The sequence below is a fragment of the Tursiops truncatus genome, chromosome 16 (assembly GCF_011762595.2).
Source record: "Tursiops truncatus isolate mTurTru1 chromosome 16, mTurTru1.mat.Y, whole genome shotgun sequence".
NCBI lineage: Eukaryota > Metazoa > Chordata > Mammalia > Artiodactyla > Delphinidae > Tursiops > Tursiops truncatus.
Window position 1 is genome coordinate 45822589 of NC_047049.1, and position 16556 is coordinate 45839144.

At 51.2% G+C, this 16556-nt stretch overlaps 1 protein-coding gene across 1 annotated transcript; it reads right to left on the reverse strand.

Annotated features, from left to right (window-relative positions):
* Positions 1-3425: 3425 nt before the first annotated feature.
* On the reverse strand, positions 3426-8559 carry C16H10orf71 (chromosome 16 C10orf71 homolog). The gene has a single exon (XM_004332556.4). The coding sequence runs from the start codon at positions 8436-8438 to the stop codon at positions 4137-4139; it is 4302 nt and encodes a 1433-aa protein (XP_004332604.2). The 5' UTR covers positions 8439-8559; the 3' UTR covers positions 3426-4136.
* Positions 8560-16556: the final 7997 nt, after the last annotated feature.

Sequence of the window (16556 nt, forward strand, 5' to 3'; positions counted from 1 at the left end):
AAGTTTTCCATCAGAAGGTATCCACCCTCTGGGAAGTCAGCAAACTTGGCAGGGGAAGGGTGGTCAACGTGTGTGGATCAGGACAGATGGGGAGGCCTCTTGAAATCACACTGCCCCATACAGTGGGTCACCTGGCTGGCTGGAGGGCCCTCAGGTATATAGCTAACACAGGTACACGACAGGCTACCAGTGCAAGGAAGAGTAGAGATAGGGGCTCCACTTATGGCAATGATGTGGAGGGACCACACAAGGTGACTGTGTCCAGTGTCAGGGTGTTTGTTCTCTGGGCCCAAATGCTTTTCACATACATAGAATTTGGGTTTTGCCTAGAGTCCCCTTTTATGTGCAGTCATTTCCCTCGTATGATTCACTCACGTGGCCATCCCCTGTGTAGACTTTGGATTCATGACATCGGCATGCTGGAGCCCCACATGGAGCCTGGGGTCTCAAAAGCTGGCATTAGGCCCCCTTTGACATCGGCATCCATCCCTGTCTTGGGAGAGGGGTCATTGGCTTCTACTGAACATCTCCAATGACAGGGAGCTTAGCTCTCCCCAAGCCACTTGTGCCACGTGGAGACAGCTGTAGTCATTAGAGATGCCTTTCTCATAGTCAGTGTGAATCAGCATCTCTGCAACTCTCCCACCCAGACGTGTAAGTTTCTCTTCCCTCCCATGGTGATGTCGAGAGACATGAAGATATCGATTTGTTTCCCCTAAATCTTCTCCTTTCCAGGCCAAGCAGGAGCTGCTAGCACTTCTCAAAGTTTAATGTGCAAACAAGTCACTGGGGAATCTTTTGAAAATGCAGATGGAGGTTCTGGATTTCTAACAAGTTCCCTGGTGATGTGGAGGTTGCTGGTTTACGAACCACACTTAGAGATGCATGACTGGGGGCTCAAGTGCCTGCCTAGAAGTGAGAGAGACCTGAGTTCCTGTGTGGGCCCCTCACTCGGTGACTGTTGACTATGGGAAGTTACTCCACGTCTCAGTACCTTTGCTTATTTACAGTAACATGAAGCTAATGAGGGTACCTCTCATAGGTTTGTAGTGAGGTCTGAGACCAGGCTCAAATCTCCCCAGTCAGGGGCTGGCACAGCCTGTGTGATGGACAGTGTAAGCTCTTGGTCATTTTCCGTTGAGCAGCCCCAGGACCTTTGATCATTCCCTCGAGGTGCTCTGCGTTTATGTCCCCTCCCCAGGAGACACTTGGAAGGGCCATAACTCATAGTAAAGGGCCATAACTCATAGTAAACAGAAGATGTAGGCGTGGTCTTTACCTACAGTTTCCACAAACAATATGTTCACAATTCTTACCATTATCCTACTAAACACAATGATAGAAACAGTGGTTTTTCTGGGCAACTCAGATGAGTGAAATTTCAGTTCAGAAGTTGAAGGACATATCAGCAAAGGTCTATCCTGCCAGGCTACACTGGTTCTATGCTCGTGCTGATTAGAAATGCTAAAGAACAATTAGCTAAACCAATACACTTTGATATGGCAAGACAGATCTATTAGTATTTAGTACATGTCACTTTTGTTTGATAGACAGATTAAAGGGGGGAAATTGTTTCTTCACAAGCTGATGCACAACTTTGTGTTTCCTGGCTCAGCTCAGGTGTCATTCCTGCAGGAAAGCCCTTTTTCCCTCCAGGATATGAGTCAGATGCTCTTCAGGCCACGCTATTACATCCCTCACCATGTGGGACTGTAATTGTCTTTCTTTGTTAGATTTTAATTCCCTGGGCACAGAGATCAGATCTTATTATCATGGTATCTTTGGTGCCCAGTGTAGCACCTGGCACAGCACAGGGACTCTGAAAATGTTTGTGAAGGGAGGGAGGAAAGAAGAGAAAAAAAGAGGGTAGGAGGGAGAGGGCGGGGTGGGGGGGGAGGAGGAAGGAAGGCGGCATAAATGACTCCCCCCAACCCCAAACAGAAAGAAACTGAAAGAAACTCATTTGCAAATGAGTTGGTCTTCAGTGACTTTTGTCCCCTGGAGACATTATCTGCTTTTTAGGAATTTAGGTACTTTGCTGTAAGTGATGGAAGCCTTCCCTCTAGCTGACTTGCTGGAGAGCCAGGTGTCCAAGGAGTCCTTATTCTATATTTGTGAGTGGGTGCTGCATTCTCCCTCTTTTACATTCACAGGAGCAAAGAGGACTGGGGAGTTGACCTTGATCTCCAAATATCTATCTTTATGCTTTTAGCTCCTTCAATATCCTTGCTCGTATTGCTTCTAAGACAGAAGATGACTGGTCCTCAAACATAAGCTCCTCTTATGTAAAGTATATTTCTCCTTGTGATTCCTGTAACTATGGTTAGTTTTTAACCGGGGGACTCTTTTTTTGTTAGGTAATTCTTTTCCTGGGCCCTGAGAATTTTGAAATGAGATATTATCTTTCTTATTCGAGTAAGATGAAAACAGGTGAGAGGATGCTCGGTGATTTGGTGGCAGAGCCAAGGTCCCAGCTCGCTTCACTGGCATCCCGGTGAGTGACTCGTGCGAACCAGACTTCCCAGACAATGGCCTACCTGAATTCTTGGCTGACTCACCAGGTGTAGACGAGCTATGCCAAGGCCGGGGGACTTGTGTAACATTTTCAGAATGAAATTAAGGTGTGGCTGCACTTTTGGGAAAATCAAACAGGTGTAAAATTCTGAACCCAAATTACGACCCAGAATATCTTCAAAACCCCAGTATTTGCACGAGTCTGGGACGTGATGAGCTGGGTGTCTCCCCGCCTTCCCAGCCTGGAAATGGCATGTTGGCCAAAAGGACCAGGGTGATACATTTTGTGTGGTCTCCTGGGACGTGAGCAGTGCAGTCCTGACAGCTGCCTTGACAGCTGCCCCTTCTAAACAAGGCTGAAGGCACTCTAGCCCGTGTTTCCCACAGCACAAGAATTAAGAGGCTTCAGCGGAAGCCCCGGGTGGAGGCCCACGAGGCCGGTCTCTTTCCTTCCCAGCACGTTGCCCACAGTGGGCATTGCTCACAGACCCTCACTGCTCTCAGAGGTGCAGAGGTGGTGACTGCACTCTGTTCCCCTCAGTTGTCAGATTCTTCCCTCCAACTCCCAGAGAGACTTGGGGGAAACATGATTTCCTTTTGAGCATAGGTCATTAAATCGGGACCGTCAGGGCCTGACTCATGTCCCAGGTCATCCTCGATGGCGGACGTGGGTCCTGCTCATCTCTGCCACCCCAGCACTGGTGGAGAGCCTGGCCCGAGAAAGCTCGGACAGGTGTTAAAGGATCAAGCAGGGACTCTGGGACCGCGGTGGGTGTCGAGGCCACTCTGTTCAGAGCGGAGACCCTGGGTGGCTGCCAAGTCGTGATAGGAGGCCTGGAAGGCACGACACTTTACTCACAGACCCACCACTGCCCACAGAAGAAAGACAGGAGTCCACGGACAGAACCGCATCTGCAAACTTGTTTCACTTTTTACAAGGTGATCAGAAAATAGCCTTCAGAGGAAAGTTTCCTCAGTAAAGAAAACCCATTCTATTCAAATAAACATTTCTGCAAGATTGCCTTGGTTCAGCCCTCAGCCATTTACCCCCTAAGGTGAGCTGGAAAGGGCTGCTGTGTCTGAGCGAGGGTGGGGTGGCCACCGAGTGCCACACCTGACCTAGGAGGGGGTGTACTGGGCGGTCTGCTGGCCGGGCAGGGCTCAGCGCGGCGCAGTGCTTCTGGGGGGCCCTGGGGTTTGCTCACTGTGCGAGCCGACCCTTGAGGAGGAGTGGGTGGAATGCTGGCGGGGACAGCTTCTTAGGGAATCAGGCTGGACCCACCCTGGTGGCAGGGCCAGGGGAGAACAGGGAGCAGGCAGGGGAGGAGAAAAGAAGTGGAGCAGATCCTGGATCCAGGAAGAGGCTCAGAAGGGACTTGTTACGAGAGCAGAGCAGCGCCCTCCCAGGGAGGGGAGCCCTGCGGAGTCCTGCAGGTAGGGTTTTCTGAGGATCCCCACTTCCTTTGAAACTTTACGGATCTCAGATGGCAGAGTATGAGTTGATGTGTGTGTGTGTGTGTGTGTGTGTGTGTGTGTGTGTGTGTGTGTATTTGACTGTTCTGGGGGAGGGAGAAGTAAGCTCTTCTGGGTTTATCGGGGGGTGGGTTAGTCTGCTGTGATTCTCAAGAAATGCCTTCCATGGCAAAGTCCTCTAGGTCGTTAGTGGAGATGATATGCAGTCTTGGAGCATCTCCCACCTCCTCCCCTGGGCTCTGGGGGCGCCCCTCGGGGCACTGGCCTGCAGAGTGCTGGGTGGGGTCACTGGGAGGCTCAGAGGCCAGCTGCAGGCCAGCATCCTGGGCGCTCTGGGGCCTGGGGCCAGCTGCCTCGTTGGTGTGAGGGCGCTGCCTTAGGAAGGTGGGGGCAGAGAGCTGAGAGGAGCAGCGCAGGGGCATCAAGGCTGTCACAGGCAGGGGCCGGAAGCCCGGGTACAGCACGTAGGGAGCAGCAAGGGCATCCGGCGGGCTTGGCTCAGGGGAACCCCCCTCAGAGGATGGGATAGAGACCTTGACGTATTTGCCCGTCTCTGGGTCATAGAAGGTCTTGATTTTCACCTGGAGCGGCAGATCGAAGACAAAGTACTCTCCAGATTGGGGGTCTTGGAGGACCTTCTGGGTGGCAGGGTAAGGGGACAGGGGTGTAAGGGACTGGGAGCCCCCAGGCCGCCTCTGGATCGGCTCTGAGAAGGCAGACACTGAGTGGCGGCGCACGGGAGGGGGCAGGGAACGGACCACGGGGAACCTGGCTGGGGGCCTCTCTCCGGGGGAAGGTGGCCTGCGCTCTGAGTCCTCGGGGTGCAGCTTTTCCTCCCGGCGTTCGCCATGCTTTTCCTGTGGCTGGTCGGTCTTTCTCCTCTTGCTAGCTAGCTTCTTGGCCCGCCGCAGGGCCTTCTCTGTTTTGGGTGGTACTGCTGGAGGCTTGCCAGCCGCCCTTTCCAGCTGAGAAGGAGGCTCTGGCTTCTCCAGGAGGCCAGCTGAGCTGGTGGTCACGTCCAACAAGGAGCCTCTTGGAGAAAGTGTCCTGAGGTCTTCTGCTGATGACTCCAGTTGGGGGTCGGAGCCGGGCTCCCACGTGAGGGCATGTGTCAGGTCCTCCCTCTGCGCCACCCTGCCAGGGCGGGAGCTGGCCCAGGGGCTGCTGCGGGGAGGCTCCCCTGGCAGCAGGCTGGGCTCACTGGGGGCCTGGTAAGCATCATCGTAAATGCTGCTGGTGGCAGGGGAGCATGCACTGTTCTCTTCCAGGGAGCTGGCGCTGGGGGAAGCTGCTAGCTCACCGGGGACCAGTCTTCTCCCCGGGGGCTGTGCTCTGGGTGTAGACAAAAAGTGACTTTGGAAGCCTTGTGCCTGCTCTTCCCAACGGGTTCCAAGCTTCTGTAGGGGTGGCTGGTCTTCCAGGTCGCCTTCTGGCAAAGCAATCGTGGGTATGCACATTGGAGCATCCAGCTTCCCCTGGTCTATGGAACTGCTCTTGCCATTGCTGGCCACGACTTTATGTACGGCCTCTCGGGGTGGCTTCAACCCTTGGCCCTCTCCCGTGAGTGGAGGAAATGGGACATACCCCTTTGGGGCTGCCTGGGACGTCTCTGACCTGGCTGCGCTGGGACCCCACCCGCGGTCCTCCATATCCTCACAGGCCGCCCCCTTCAAGTGTGTGCCTTGCACTCTGGTGGGTGGCAGAGTGCTGGGCATTTCCCGGCTGTCGGGGGCACAAAGACCAGCATCCCTGCCCCAGCCTGGCCTTGGCAGTTCCTCCTCTTTGTGGCCAGTGCCCAGCAGGGAGTCTGAGGACATGGATCTCAGGAGGGGCAGCATGATGGGTTTTATCACGGGGGTGGCCCTGAGGGTGTTGTCTTTAATTGCAAAGAGTATGTGCTTGTTTGAAGTGGAACATGGTGAAGGGGTTAGGTCTTTGGCATGTGAAAGAGCTGTATCCTTACTTCCCCCAATGCCAGTGCCTCTGAAATCAGCTTCCTCCCTCGACGCCTTCCCGGGGCTACCTTCCGGCAAACTTTCCTCTTCTCCTTGCAAGGATTCCCACTTGCTGTGCTCCTCCATGCATGAGTGCCCATTACTCAAGGTGCGGTATTGTAGTTCATCTTCCTCCATCACTTTCTCCTTCTCATCCTTCTGACTGTCACCTACACTCACGTCATTCCTCCTTTCTTCCTGCTGGCTCTCGGCAAACCACGTCTTCTGCTGGTCCTCGAACGAGGCAAAGGACTGATCTGAAGAGCTGGTGCTGAATTTGCTCTTACTTTTGAGGCCTGGCATAAAATCAGACTGGCTGTCACTGTAAAACACATCTTCCTCCTCGGGAGAAAGGGGCCCTGGGGAGAATTTCTGGTTGAAGTTTGGATTCTGAAGCCTTGCCTCTCTCTCGGGTTCTGTATCTTGAGAGACGGATCTCAAGAATCCATTCTCTAGGCCGGAGGTCTTTGGGGTCTCCGCAGCCTTCCCTGCCTCAGGGTCTCCACTGCAAAGCTTCAGAGACAGATGTTTCCTGGGGCAGTGTTCCCTGGAGTCTGGACGCCAGCTGGGCCTGGCACCCCCCATCTCCGATTCTCCACTGGCATCGTCCTTCTCATAGCTGTTCCTGTCGCCGGCCTCGCCATTGACACAGAAGGGCGCTTTGGCGTTAGGTGATGGCGAGGTGAGAGTTAGGTAGTTGTCTGCAGAGGCTGCACCGGCGTCAGCTTTGGGGTCCTTCTGCGTACTGATGAGTGACACAGGAGGGGCATCAGCTGGTGTCTCCTTAGAAAGCTCATCTGGAGGGCCTTCCTCGAGCCCGTTGGGAAGCAGGCCGCCGTTGCTCAGGGATTCTTGCTTGCCTCTGGTTTTCTCATCAGGGCCTTTCAAGAGGGGTGAGGGACTGTACGTGCTCTTCACACACTTCCGCACATCTTTGAGGTTGAACAGCAGGCTGGGGGCTTTGGATTTGTAACTGTCCCAGGACTGACATTCACCGGGCTCCTTCTCTTGGTATCCGTTTAGCTGTCCTATGGGTGATGGGGTTACCTCTGCTGGCTGGCTGTTGGAGGACTCCAGCACGTGCTTGTTGGGTATGACAGGGGTCAGGAGCTTACTGATGTTGAAAGGAGGGTCGTAATGCTCGTGGGGGTCCACAGGCGTGTCGAGGGCATCCTTTTCTGGAAACTGCCCCTGGGGATTGTGCTTTGTGTACAAGGCTGGGCCTCTCCAGCTGGTCTGCTGCTTCTCTTCTGAAGCATCTTGCAGACTTTCTTTACCTCCCTTCCCAGACTTTGGTTTCCTCCAGGGGGCATGGGTCGGTTTCAATGGAGGCTCAGGCTGTGAGCTGGAAGCTTTTCCCTCCGTAGCAAATCCCTGGGCTCCCAGATCCCTAGATCCCCAGGTTCCAGATGTGGAGTGAGTCCCTGCGGCCAGCCTGTTCTCTTCCTGACCGCAGCCGGCCCGGAGGTGGCAGGGCGAGGCTTTGTGCTCAGAGGCCGGGGGCTCTCTTAACAAGGGCGTGTCCTCGTAACGCTTGGGAGCCTTGCTTTCTGTGACAGTGTCAGCAGCATCCTTCCTCTCAGGCAGCCTGGGTTGGTGGGCGTTCCATGACTCAAAAGCACTGTTTTCACTGTGAAGAAAGGTCCCTTTGCGAGCCCACTCCTGGCCCCTTCCAGTCTCGCTGGTGGCTGCCCTGTGGGCCGGAGAGGGGAACTTTGACTCAAATGAGTTGGCTGCGTTTTCGGGCGTTGGGAGGAAGCTGTTGGGGCCGTGACAGGCCACTTCAGGATTCTTGGGGGACTCCTGCTGTCCGTGCTTCCTGCCAGGCTGGTGGCTAGTTTTATGGGTGCTGGAGACTTCAGCAGGCACCCTCCTGACCGTCAAAACGGCAGAATCGAAGCAGAAGTTGACACCGCTTTCTGGAAGAGGAGCAAATTTGGGGGGATTTTTGAGAGCTGGAGGCTTGCTGGTAGGAGGCCTGCTGTCACAACGTTGGCTTTCAGTCCTGTCGAAAGATTTAATCAGTGACGACACTTTGGAAACAGGCTTGTTGCTGCTCCTCAGGCCGGAAACGGGCACTTCCAGTCTCCTCTGGGCTGGTGTCAGTGGGGGGCTGCTCTTGGGATACTTCTCCTCCCCTTGAACGTACTTGGGCAGCTGTTGGAACGTGGCCGCCCAGCCGGCATGCTCCGTGCCTTGGGACGGTAACTGGCTCCAAATGCCGCTTTTCCGATGGGTATGGCTCACCGTTCTCTGGTGAAAATTCCCGAACACTTGGCGAGTGATATCCGGGGACAGGGCCAGGTCGGAGTCATGGAAGGACGCGTCCTCTGAGATGCACAGGCTCCGGAACGCCCGGTCTGTGAGGCTGCTCACCTCCCTGTCTGCATCGTCCAGCACGCTGCCAATGCTCGAGGAGTCGCTGAAGCCGTCCGTGCACTTCTTACTCCCCTGCATCCTCTGCGTCCCTGTCAGTCAGTGGGCGCCTCTGGGTGATGATTTAGGAAGGGTTGGATGCAGCCCTCTCCCCGCAAAACTGGAGCTTCCCGATGACCAGATGCAATTACAAAGTGGGAATTTTTTTCTCTGCAAAAGGAAAAAGTGCAGGGTATGAATATGATATTCAACTTAGCGGCTCCGTATAAGCATGACACGCCGGTCTGGATGGTCGATATTACATGTCAACCTGGCTGGGCCATTGTGCCCAGTTTTTGGTCAAATGTCAGTAAAGCGGTTTACTCTCCACAGCGTGGGTGGGCCTCATCCGCAAGGCTGAGATCCCCCGAGCAAGAGGCAATTCTACCTCCAGTCTTTGTACTGGAGCTGCAACTTCAACTCCCCCTTGGGTGTCCAGCCTGCTGGCCTGCCCTGAAGATACTAGACTTGCCAGTCCCACTGTTACATGAGCCGGTTCCTTACAATAAATCTCCTTCTTCCTCCGTGTATATGTACATACAGCCTATTGGTTCCGTTCCTCTGGAGAACCCTGACTAATACGGTGCCTAAGGTCCAGACATGTCATTTTTGCAGAGTGAACTTCCCTGGCATTCCACAGGGTGTTCCCTCCTCACTCTCTCTCACAGGGCCTGGTTTATTTTCTTTGGGGTACTGAGCACAATCTAAAACTAAATGTATTTCTTTGTTGCTTATCCCCTCCTTAGGCTGTAAGAACCCGGAGCTCAGGAGCCACTAGGCTGTCTGCTTGCTGACTGCCCTTGTCCCAGAGCCACGCCAAGAGGGCACAGTCCCCCAGAGCCTGCCTCACCAGGGATCCTTCACTCTCTGACTTGCCCTTGGGTGTGGCCAGTGGGAGGTGCTGGTGGGAGCTTGGATCAAGGGGGATCCAGCCATCCTGGCATTTCTGTCCCCCTACTTCCTGCTTCTGACTGTGGAGTGGGGTCCTGGCAACACTACAGTCCTCTCTAACTACAGCCCCTCCCCTGGGCTCTGACTCACTGGGCCCTGCAACACTGCTGCCCTTGCCCCCTGGGGCTGCCGGAAGAGTGGCTGTCACTTCCTCAGTGACTTCACATCCTGGGGTCTCCCTAATTCTGCCTACACCTCTGTGATAGTCCCTTCATTGCGTTCTTTTCTTCTTTTTTTAAAAAATTGTGGTGAAATACACATGACATAAAATTTACTATCTTAACCATTTTACGTGTACAGTTCAGTAGTATTAAGTGCATTCATCTTGCAAAACTGAACTCTGTATCCATTAAACAACAACTCCCCATTCTCTCCTCCCCAAGCCCCTAGAAATCACCATTCTACTTTCTGCCTTTATGAATTTGACTATTCTAGGTACCTCATATGAGGGGAATCAATGTTTGTCTTTTCGTGACTGGTTTATTCACTTAGCACAATGTCCTCAAGGATCATTCATGCTGCAACACGTGTCAGAATTTCCCTCCTTTTTAAGGCTGAACAGTATTGCATCGTATGTATACACCATATTTTGTTTATTCATTCATCTGTCAGTGGACACTTAGGCTGCTTCTACCCTTTGGCTGTTGTGAATAATGCTGCTATGAACATGGGTGTCCAAATATCTGTTCAAGACCCTGCTTTCAATTCCTTTGGGCACATACCCAGAGATGGAATTGCTGGATCATATGGTAGTTCTATTTTTAATTTTTTGAGGCGTTGCCACAGTGTTTTCCTCATTGTCTGTTCCATTTTACACACCTGCCAACCATGCACAGAATTCCAATTTCTGCTCTTTTTGTTTTGATAGTAGCCATCCTAATAGGTATGAGGTGGTTCACTGCATTGCCTTCTGGATTCTGTCTAAGGATGTTACTTCCTGCTGGGACCCTGATTACTACCATTGGGTACACGCCTCCAATGCCTAGAACAGGCCTGGCCAGGGCAGGGGATGAACACATGAGTACATGAAAAGTTAGATAAAAGAACAAGTATAGACCCTAGAGTGGGCTCAAGTTGGGGGCGTTTGACACAGTGAACATTCTAGCAGCTGACTGATGCAACCCTGTCACACAGTGGCCCCATTCAGGCACATCAGCAGAGGAAACTGGCAAGCCCGTACGCTCCCCTCCTTGCCTGACTGGCCTGAGCAGTAAGCTTAGGGGCCTGAACAAGGCTGTAAGGGGTGGAAGATGAACACGTGCCACCAGGGTGGTAGGGCCTGCACGGCAGGGGTCCTGATCATATCCTGGCTCCTCATAGAGGGTCGCCCACCAGGTGTCCCACAGGGCCTGATGCCACTGTTCTAGCACTGCTGTGTTTTGGTCCCGGAGGCCAACAGCCTTCCTTGGGATTTTCTGTTTCCTGTCTCTTGACCACAGCACTCCGGTGGGTTTCTGATGCTGATTCATTGGGAGGCTGACTCATCTTTATGAATGAAAGGGCTGAGTTGGGGCTGCCAGAGCAAGCAAAGGACCCCAAGTTCTAGTAAACTGGATGAGCTGATGAGGCACCACTGACGGCCCTGGGAAAGCCTGTATTTACATACTCCTCAGCCCTGCCTTGAGAATCGGGCCACTTGCTCCCCAGAAAGCACAGTAGGTGCCTTTTAGAAGGCGCCTGAAAGGGGAGAGCATCAGCCCTGCCCCTGCACCTGGCCAGCCTCGCCCCTGTCCCCACCCCCTTCTCTCTCTTCTACTTCCTCTCAAAAAACTGCAGAAGCTGAATGCTCATGGTCTTAGACTCCCACACAGCTAGTTCTGGCCACAGGGGTGGAAGCATTCCGACGACTGGGGAAACTCTTGCCTTTCTGATCAAGGGAATGGTCCCCATTGTCTCTGTTCTCTTGGTGCCCTTTTTCTCACTTCAGTACAGATCGTGGAGCCTGAAACTGTGTTTGTTTGCTAGTGCTGTTGTAACAAAGTACCACAGACTGATGGCTTAAACTACAGAAATTCATTATCTTACAGTTCTGGAGGCTGGGGTTCCCAGATCAAAGTGTGGGCAGGGTTGGTTCTTTCTGAGGACACAGGCAGACCCTTGAGGGACGGGTCTATTCCAGGCCTCCCTCCTTGGCTTGCAGGTGGCTGCCTTCTTCCCGTGTATCTTCATGTTGCCTTTCCTCTGTGTATCAGGACACCAGCCCTATTGGGTTAGAACTCACTCTAATGACTTAATCTTAACTACTTAAATCTGCAATGACTCTGTTTCCAAATAAATCACATTCTGAGGTCATGAGGGGTTAGGACTTCAATATATGAATTTGGGTGGGATACAATTCAACTCATAACACTGAGGCATCCGTTTTGCAACTCTGAGGGACAAACGATGATGACTCAAGGCCAATTTGCTGAGGATGGCCTGGTGGACAGAGGAACATTCCTGAGTCCTTGTGGCCCCGCTGGGCTGTGAGCCTGGACCAGAATCATCCCCCGTCTGGAATCTGTGTTATTGGGCTGAATTGGGGGCCCTCCGTGACTCTGGACATTTTAAGTCAAGTTTTCTGTTCTTGAGGTCTTACCGATACAGTCAGGGAGTCTTCTGACTCCCTGGTGTCCCGAATGCTGGGGTTTTGACCTCGGCAATGACTGAACTCAGTAACACTGGGGTTTCTCTACTTCCACGTTAAGATGGAAATAGCGTCCTTAGAGAAATAATTAGAATCTTAGAGTTAAGTAAACACCCCCAGTCAATTAAATACCACCTACTATTAGCAGATACTTGTTAGTTTTTAAACACTCTGCTTCCATCCCTTCCTTCAAGTAAGAACACTTGGTACCTTTTGGGGAATTTCCTCTCCCCTTGGCGTTCAGTCTTGGTGGGGCTGAAAGTCAAGGAGCCTGCAGAGACCTCTCAGGGCCAAGTGCAGACGTGAGACCCAGGCCAGCCCACTGGACTGTTTCTCCTGGAGTGACGCAAGGAGGGAGTCTGCTTTCCAGCAGCAGCAGGCACCCTGTTTGTCCTTTCCCAGCCTGGAGCTTCAGCCCTCACCTTGAGTCCACGAGGGTTCCCCTTTCCTCGTAAGACGTATCCTTTCCTGCATCACTTGTCCAGTTTTTGTTTCTGTTGCGTGTGACCAAAAAACCCAACCTGATCTTGGGCTCGTGTCATACTTCCAAACAGTAACAAAAGATGGTCACTGATGTTTGGAGTATTCAGAAGATAGCCACATTGCTTCTGCCTCAGGAAAAAGAGAGACCTCCCTCTTGCTAACTTCATTCAGATAATTTCTTCCATTCTGACTTGATTTACCTGGGTTCAGATGGGACGATATAAAGTTGGCTTCCTTCCCCCACTCCCATCCCCTAGTCTCCTGATACCCAATGGAAGCTTCAGCAGAGTAGCCCAAACCGAAGGTTTTTCCAGGGGCCGACTCTTGAGTTGATATATACCTGTTACAGGAGTGGGGGTAGTGGGTGCCTGCCTTCCTGGGTTTTAGGATCTGTAGTTTTAAAACTTCTTGTCATGATTACATTTGCTGTCATTGCTGCCCATCTAGAAAGAAGAAGAAAAATAATTTCATTAGAACCCTAAGGACCAAAAGGCCAAGCATGAGTTCAGTACAAAAGCTATCTTTAAATGTCAGTAATACAATTGACTTTCAAATTTTCTTTTTTTTGGCTCTCATACTTGAACTCAACAAAATTCCAAACGCAGGCATTTTGGGGGAAACCAAGATAGATTTAGATCCCTTCCAATATTCATTAATTTGTCTCTGGTCCAAGAAATCTTTAGGAACCTGTTTTAAGTCTTTGGGATTTCTAATATGAATGGCCCAGCTGTGAATCATTTTTTGCTAGTCAAATTGGACCAAAGGCCCTTTTCCCATGTGAATTAATAATGCAGGTTTTGCAGCAAAGAGAACTAGAGTGGGCTGAACTTGAATCCACTCGGCAGGCAGTACTGTTCAATTTACTGTTGGCAGGAGGTTTGAGCATCTATTTTGACAGCTAAAAGAACCAAAAAGCTGCCCAAGAGAATTTTAAGAGTGCTCAGAATGAAGTGTGAAGTAATTAAAATAAATCCACTATGCAAATTATAAATGCAGACCATTGGGGTTTCCAGAAGACTGTCCTCATGTTGTAACTCCTGGATATTAATCCAGTCCATGGTGGTTTATTAGTAATATTAACAATCATAATAACTCAGATTTGTGGAGTGCAACTTTGTGTTGCTCACTATCCGGTTAGCCCCGTCCCTGGCCCTCGAGGCTGTCCTTTGTGTCCCCACCGCACGCTGGGTTCACCTTTTCCATAGCTCATGCCGTATTGCCACACATTATAACCCATGTGTCTCAGGAATTGATGATTGCTGCATTCTCTCCTCAATTAGAAAGAAAATTCCACGAGTCCAGGAAGGGAGTCTTATTTGCCCTTGTTTACTGAACACACCAACACAGAAGCCGAATAAACGTTCGTGGCAATGCTCTGAATTGGGTGTCTTCATCCAGAATTTTAATGGAGGGCAGACAGGCACAGAAAAGAAGGAGCAAGAAAGATGGAGAAGTTCTACTGAGAAGGACCCCTGGTCTTGGGTTTTAAGACGATCTGGGAAATTCAGATTTGTGTCACTAACTAGAAAGCCCATTGCAGCACCACCGGGGTACAATTTAGGGATGAGGATGAAATCACTTCATGTCACACGTGGATGAGACAGAGATGCAGAAGGACATGGTGCATTTATTTCGTGGACATTTAGGGAGCCCATCACTCTGTGCTGGGGGTCACGGACTCACTGTCATTGCTGCTGAAACACGTTCTCCAGAGGCCAGCACAAACCACCCTGCTCCCTGCTTTGGGCTGTTTGACGGAAGCCAACCCGAATTGCTGAAAAGTCTGGCTCATAAGAGCACTTTTCAGGTGAAAGGGTGCAGTTCCCCTCAGGTAACATGAGTGAGGGAGAATGGCATATCGTTGAATCGTGCTATAAAGAAGGTCTTGGCATCTGCCCTGATGAATATATAGAAATGAGAATGAATATTTATTCATGGCACGGTAACATCCTATTTGTGTCTATGGCCTTCAGAATCAGTTTGCTCTCTTAAATGCTTCCTGACTCCTCACGCCCATTATTTCCTTGACTCATTACTCTGCCTTTAGTTTCCCCTCCCCCAGTGGATCGCCCAACGGGTAAAGTTGTTTCTCATCTGACTTAACTTCTAAGCTTCAATCAAGACCGTTGGCCACTATCTTCCTGGGAAGCTCTCCCACCTTCATTTGTGGGACTCACACACTTTCCATCTCCCTGCCCGGCCTAACGGTTCATCTCTTATCTTCCTCTCCTGGATGGTTGGATTTCCTCTGCGCCAGGCCCTGGGGCTTCTTCTCTTCTCCCTTGTTAGTCTCGCTGGGCGATTTTACCCACACCCAGCGTCGCCAGGAGCAGACACACACTGACGGCATGTCCAGGCCAGGCAGCTTGTCTGGGCTCCAGCCTCTGTTTCCATCTGCCCCCGGACAGCTCCACAAAACCACACATTTAAAATGGAATCCGTGACCTTTCCACAAGCCAGTTCTTCCTCTGAGGATCCCAGAAATCTGAGTCACCTGTGACCGCTGCCTCTCCCTCCTCCATGCCTCCCCTAAACCGATCCATGTCCACGTCCCACGAGTCTCATCTTTGAAAGGTCTCTTGCCCGCCCCCCGCACATTGATCTTAATCTCCACGGCCACTGCGTGGCCCCAGCTGCTGTCATGTCTACCTCGGGCTACCGCAGGAGCCCATAGTCATTCTCTGCACTATACCCAGAAGCAGCTTTTAAAAACCAAATCTGTTCATGTCAACCTCTTGCTTAGAATCCCTCAATGGCTTTCCAGTTTGAAAGAATGACAATCAATCTCTCTTAACAAAGCCTCCCTTTTCATCCTCATCTTGGACTATTTTTCCCCTCATGCTTGGCTTTCCAGCTACCCTGGACTTTTACCAGCTTCTTCAATATGCCGTGCTACCTTCTGCCTCAGGGCTTTTGCACATATTTTTCTCTCTGCCTGGAGTTCTTTAATTCTACCTTTCTCCTGTTACCTGCTTAACTCCTATGTATACTTCAGAACCCACTTCACATGCCCCTTCAATAAGGCAGCTTCCTCACGTTGTTTTAAATATCTCTGCTACCTGCTTTTACAGCCCACTATACTCCTCTCCTTTGAAGTACTTATTATAATTGTAATTAAGTATTTAACTGGGTGATTATTGTTGAATTCTTATCTCTCCTGACAGCCTGGGTGCTTCACTGTGGCAGGGTCCGTGTCTGTCTGGCTCTCCAGGCTATCTCCTCTTGTGGCATAGTGCACAGCACAAGAAATATCTGTTAAAAAGTGAGCAAATCCCTCCACCTCTGTCATGATGTTATTTGCACTATTGACTGGCTTAGTGGGACTGAACTGAAAGTCAGTTATAATCCAGTAGTTCCAGAATTATCATACATTTCAAATTAGTGAATTTGAATCCAGGTGGATTTAATTTCCTTTTTGATTCCTAGCCCTAAAACATATAAAATCTGCCTGCGATGGGAGGAGGAAGCAGGCAGAGCAGTTATCCTTAGAGCCAGCTCACAGGATGGCGGAAGGTGTTCACTCGCACCATGGCGTGTGCCAGTTAAGTTAGGGTTGAGTTTCAGGGTGAATATAGCATCTACATCAGGGAGAAATACGTGACTTCATGACTTTGCCATTTTCCTGTTTGTCTCTCTAACGGCACTCAGTGTTCCAAGCTGGGGAATGATTTTGAATCTCTCTGGAGGGCTAGCGTCCAGCAAATAATTGTTGTGTACGTTAACTGGGGTGTTGGTTACAGCCACATTGCAAATGGCCATTAACTGATACGATACCTAAATTATAGGTGTCAGCAGGTGAAGTGTTGGCATCTGCTCTGTGTTGTACAGGCAACCCTGGAGGCTCAACAGCCCCTCTGAGAACTGGTCTTTCAACACTCCATCCACAGATGCTGGATGCTGGGCACAGGTTCTGCAAAGCACTAGAGCGCACAAGGGGAAATGGGGTCCCCAACAGGAATGAATGGACAAGGTTTTCCGGTTCAGCCATCAGGGAGGGGCCAAAGGCTCTGGTGGCACAACCATAGTGAAGACATGCTTGGGGAAAACTGGGGGCGTGTATGTGCCCCAGTAGCCAGAGGCTGGGAGGATTACCCTTGAGG

Coding starts and splice junctions, on each gene's coding strand:
- C16H10orf71 (XM_004332556.4), bottom strand. CDS start 8,438: ATGCAGGGGAGTAAGAAGTGCACGGACGGCTTCAGCGACTCCTCGAGC.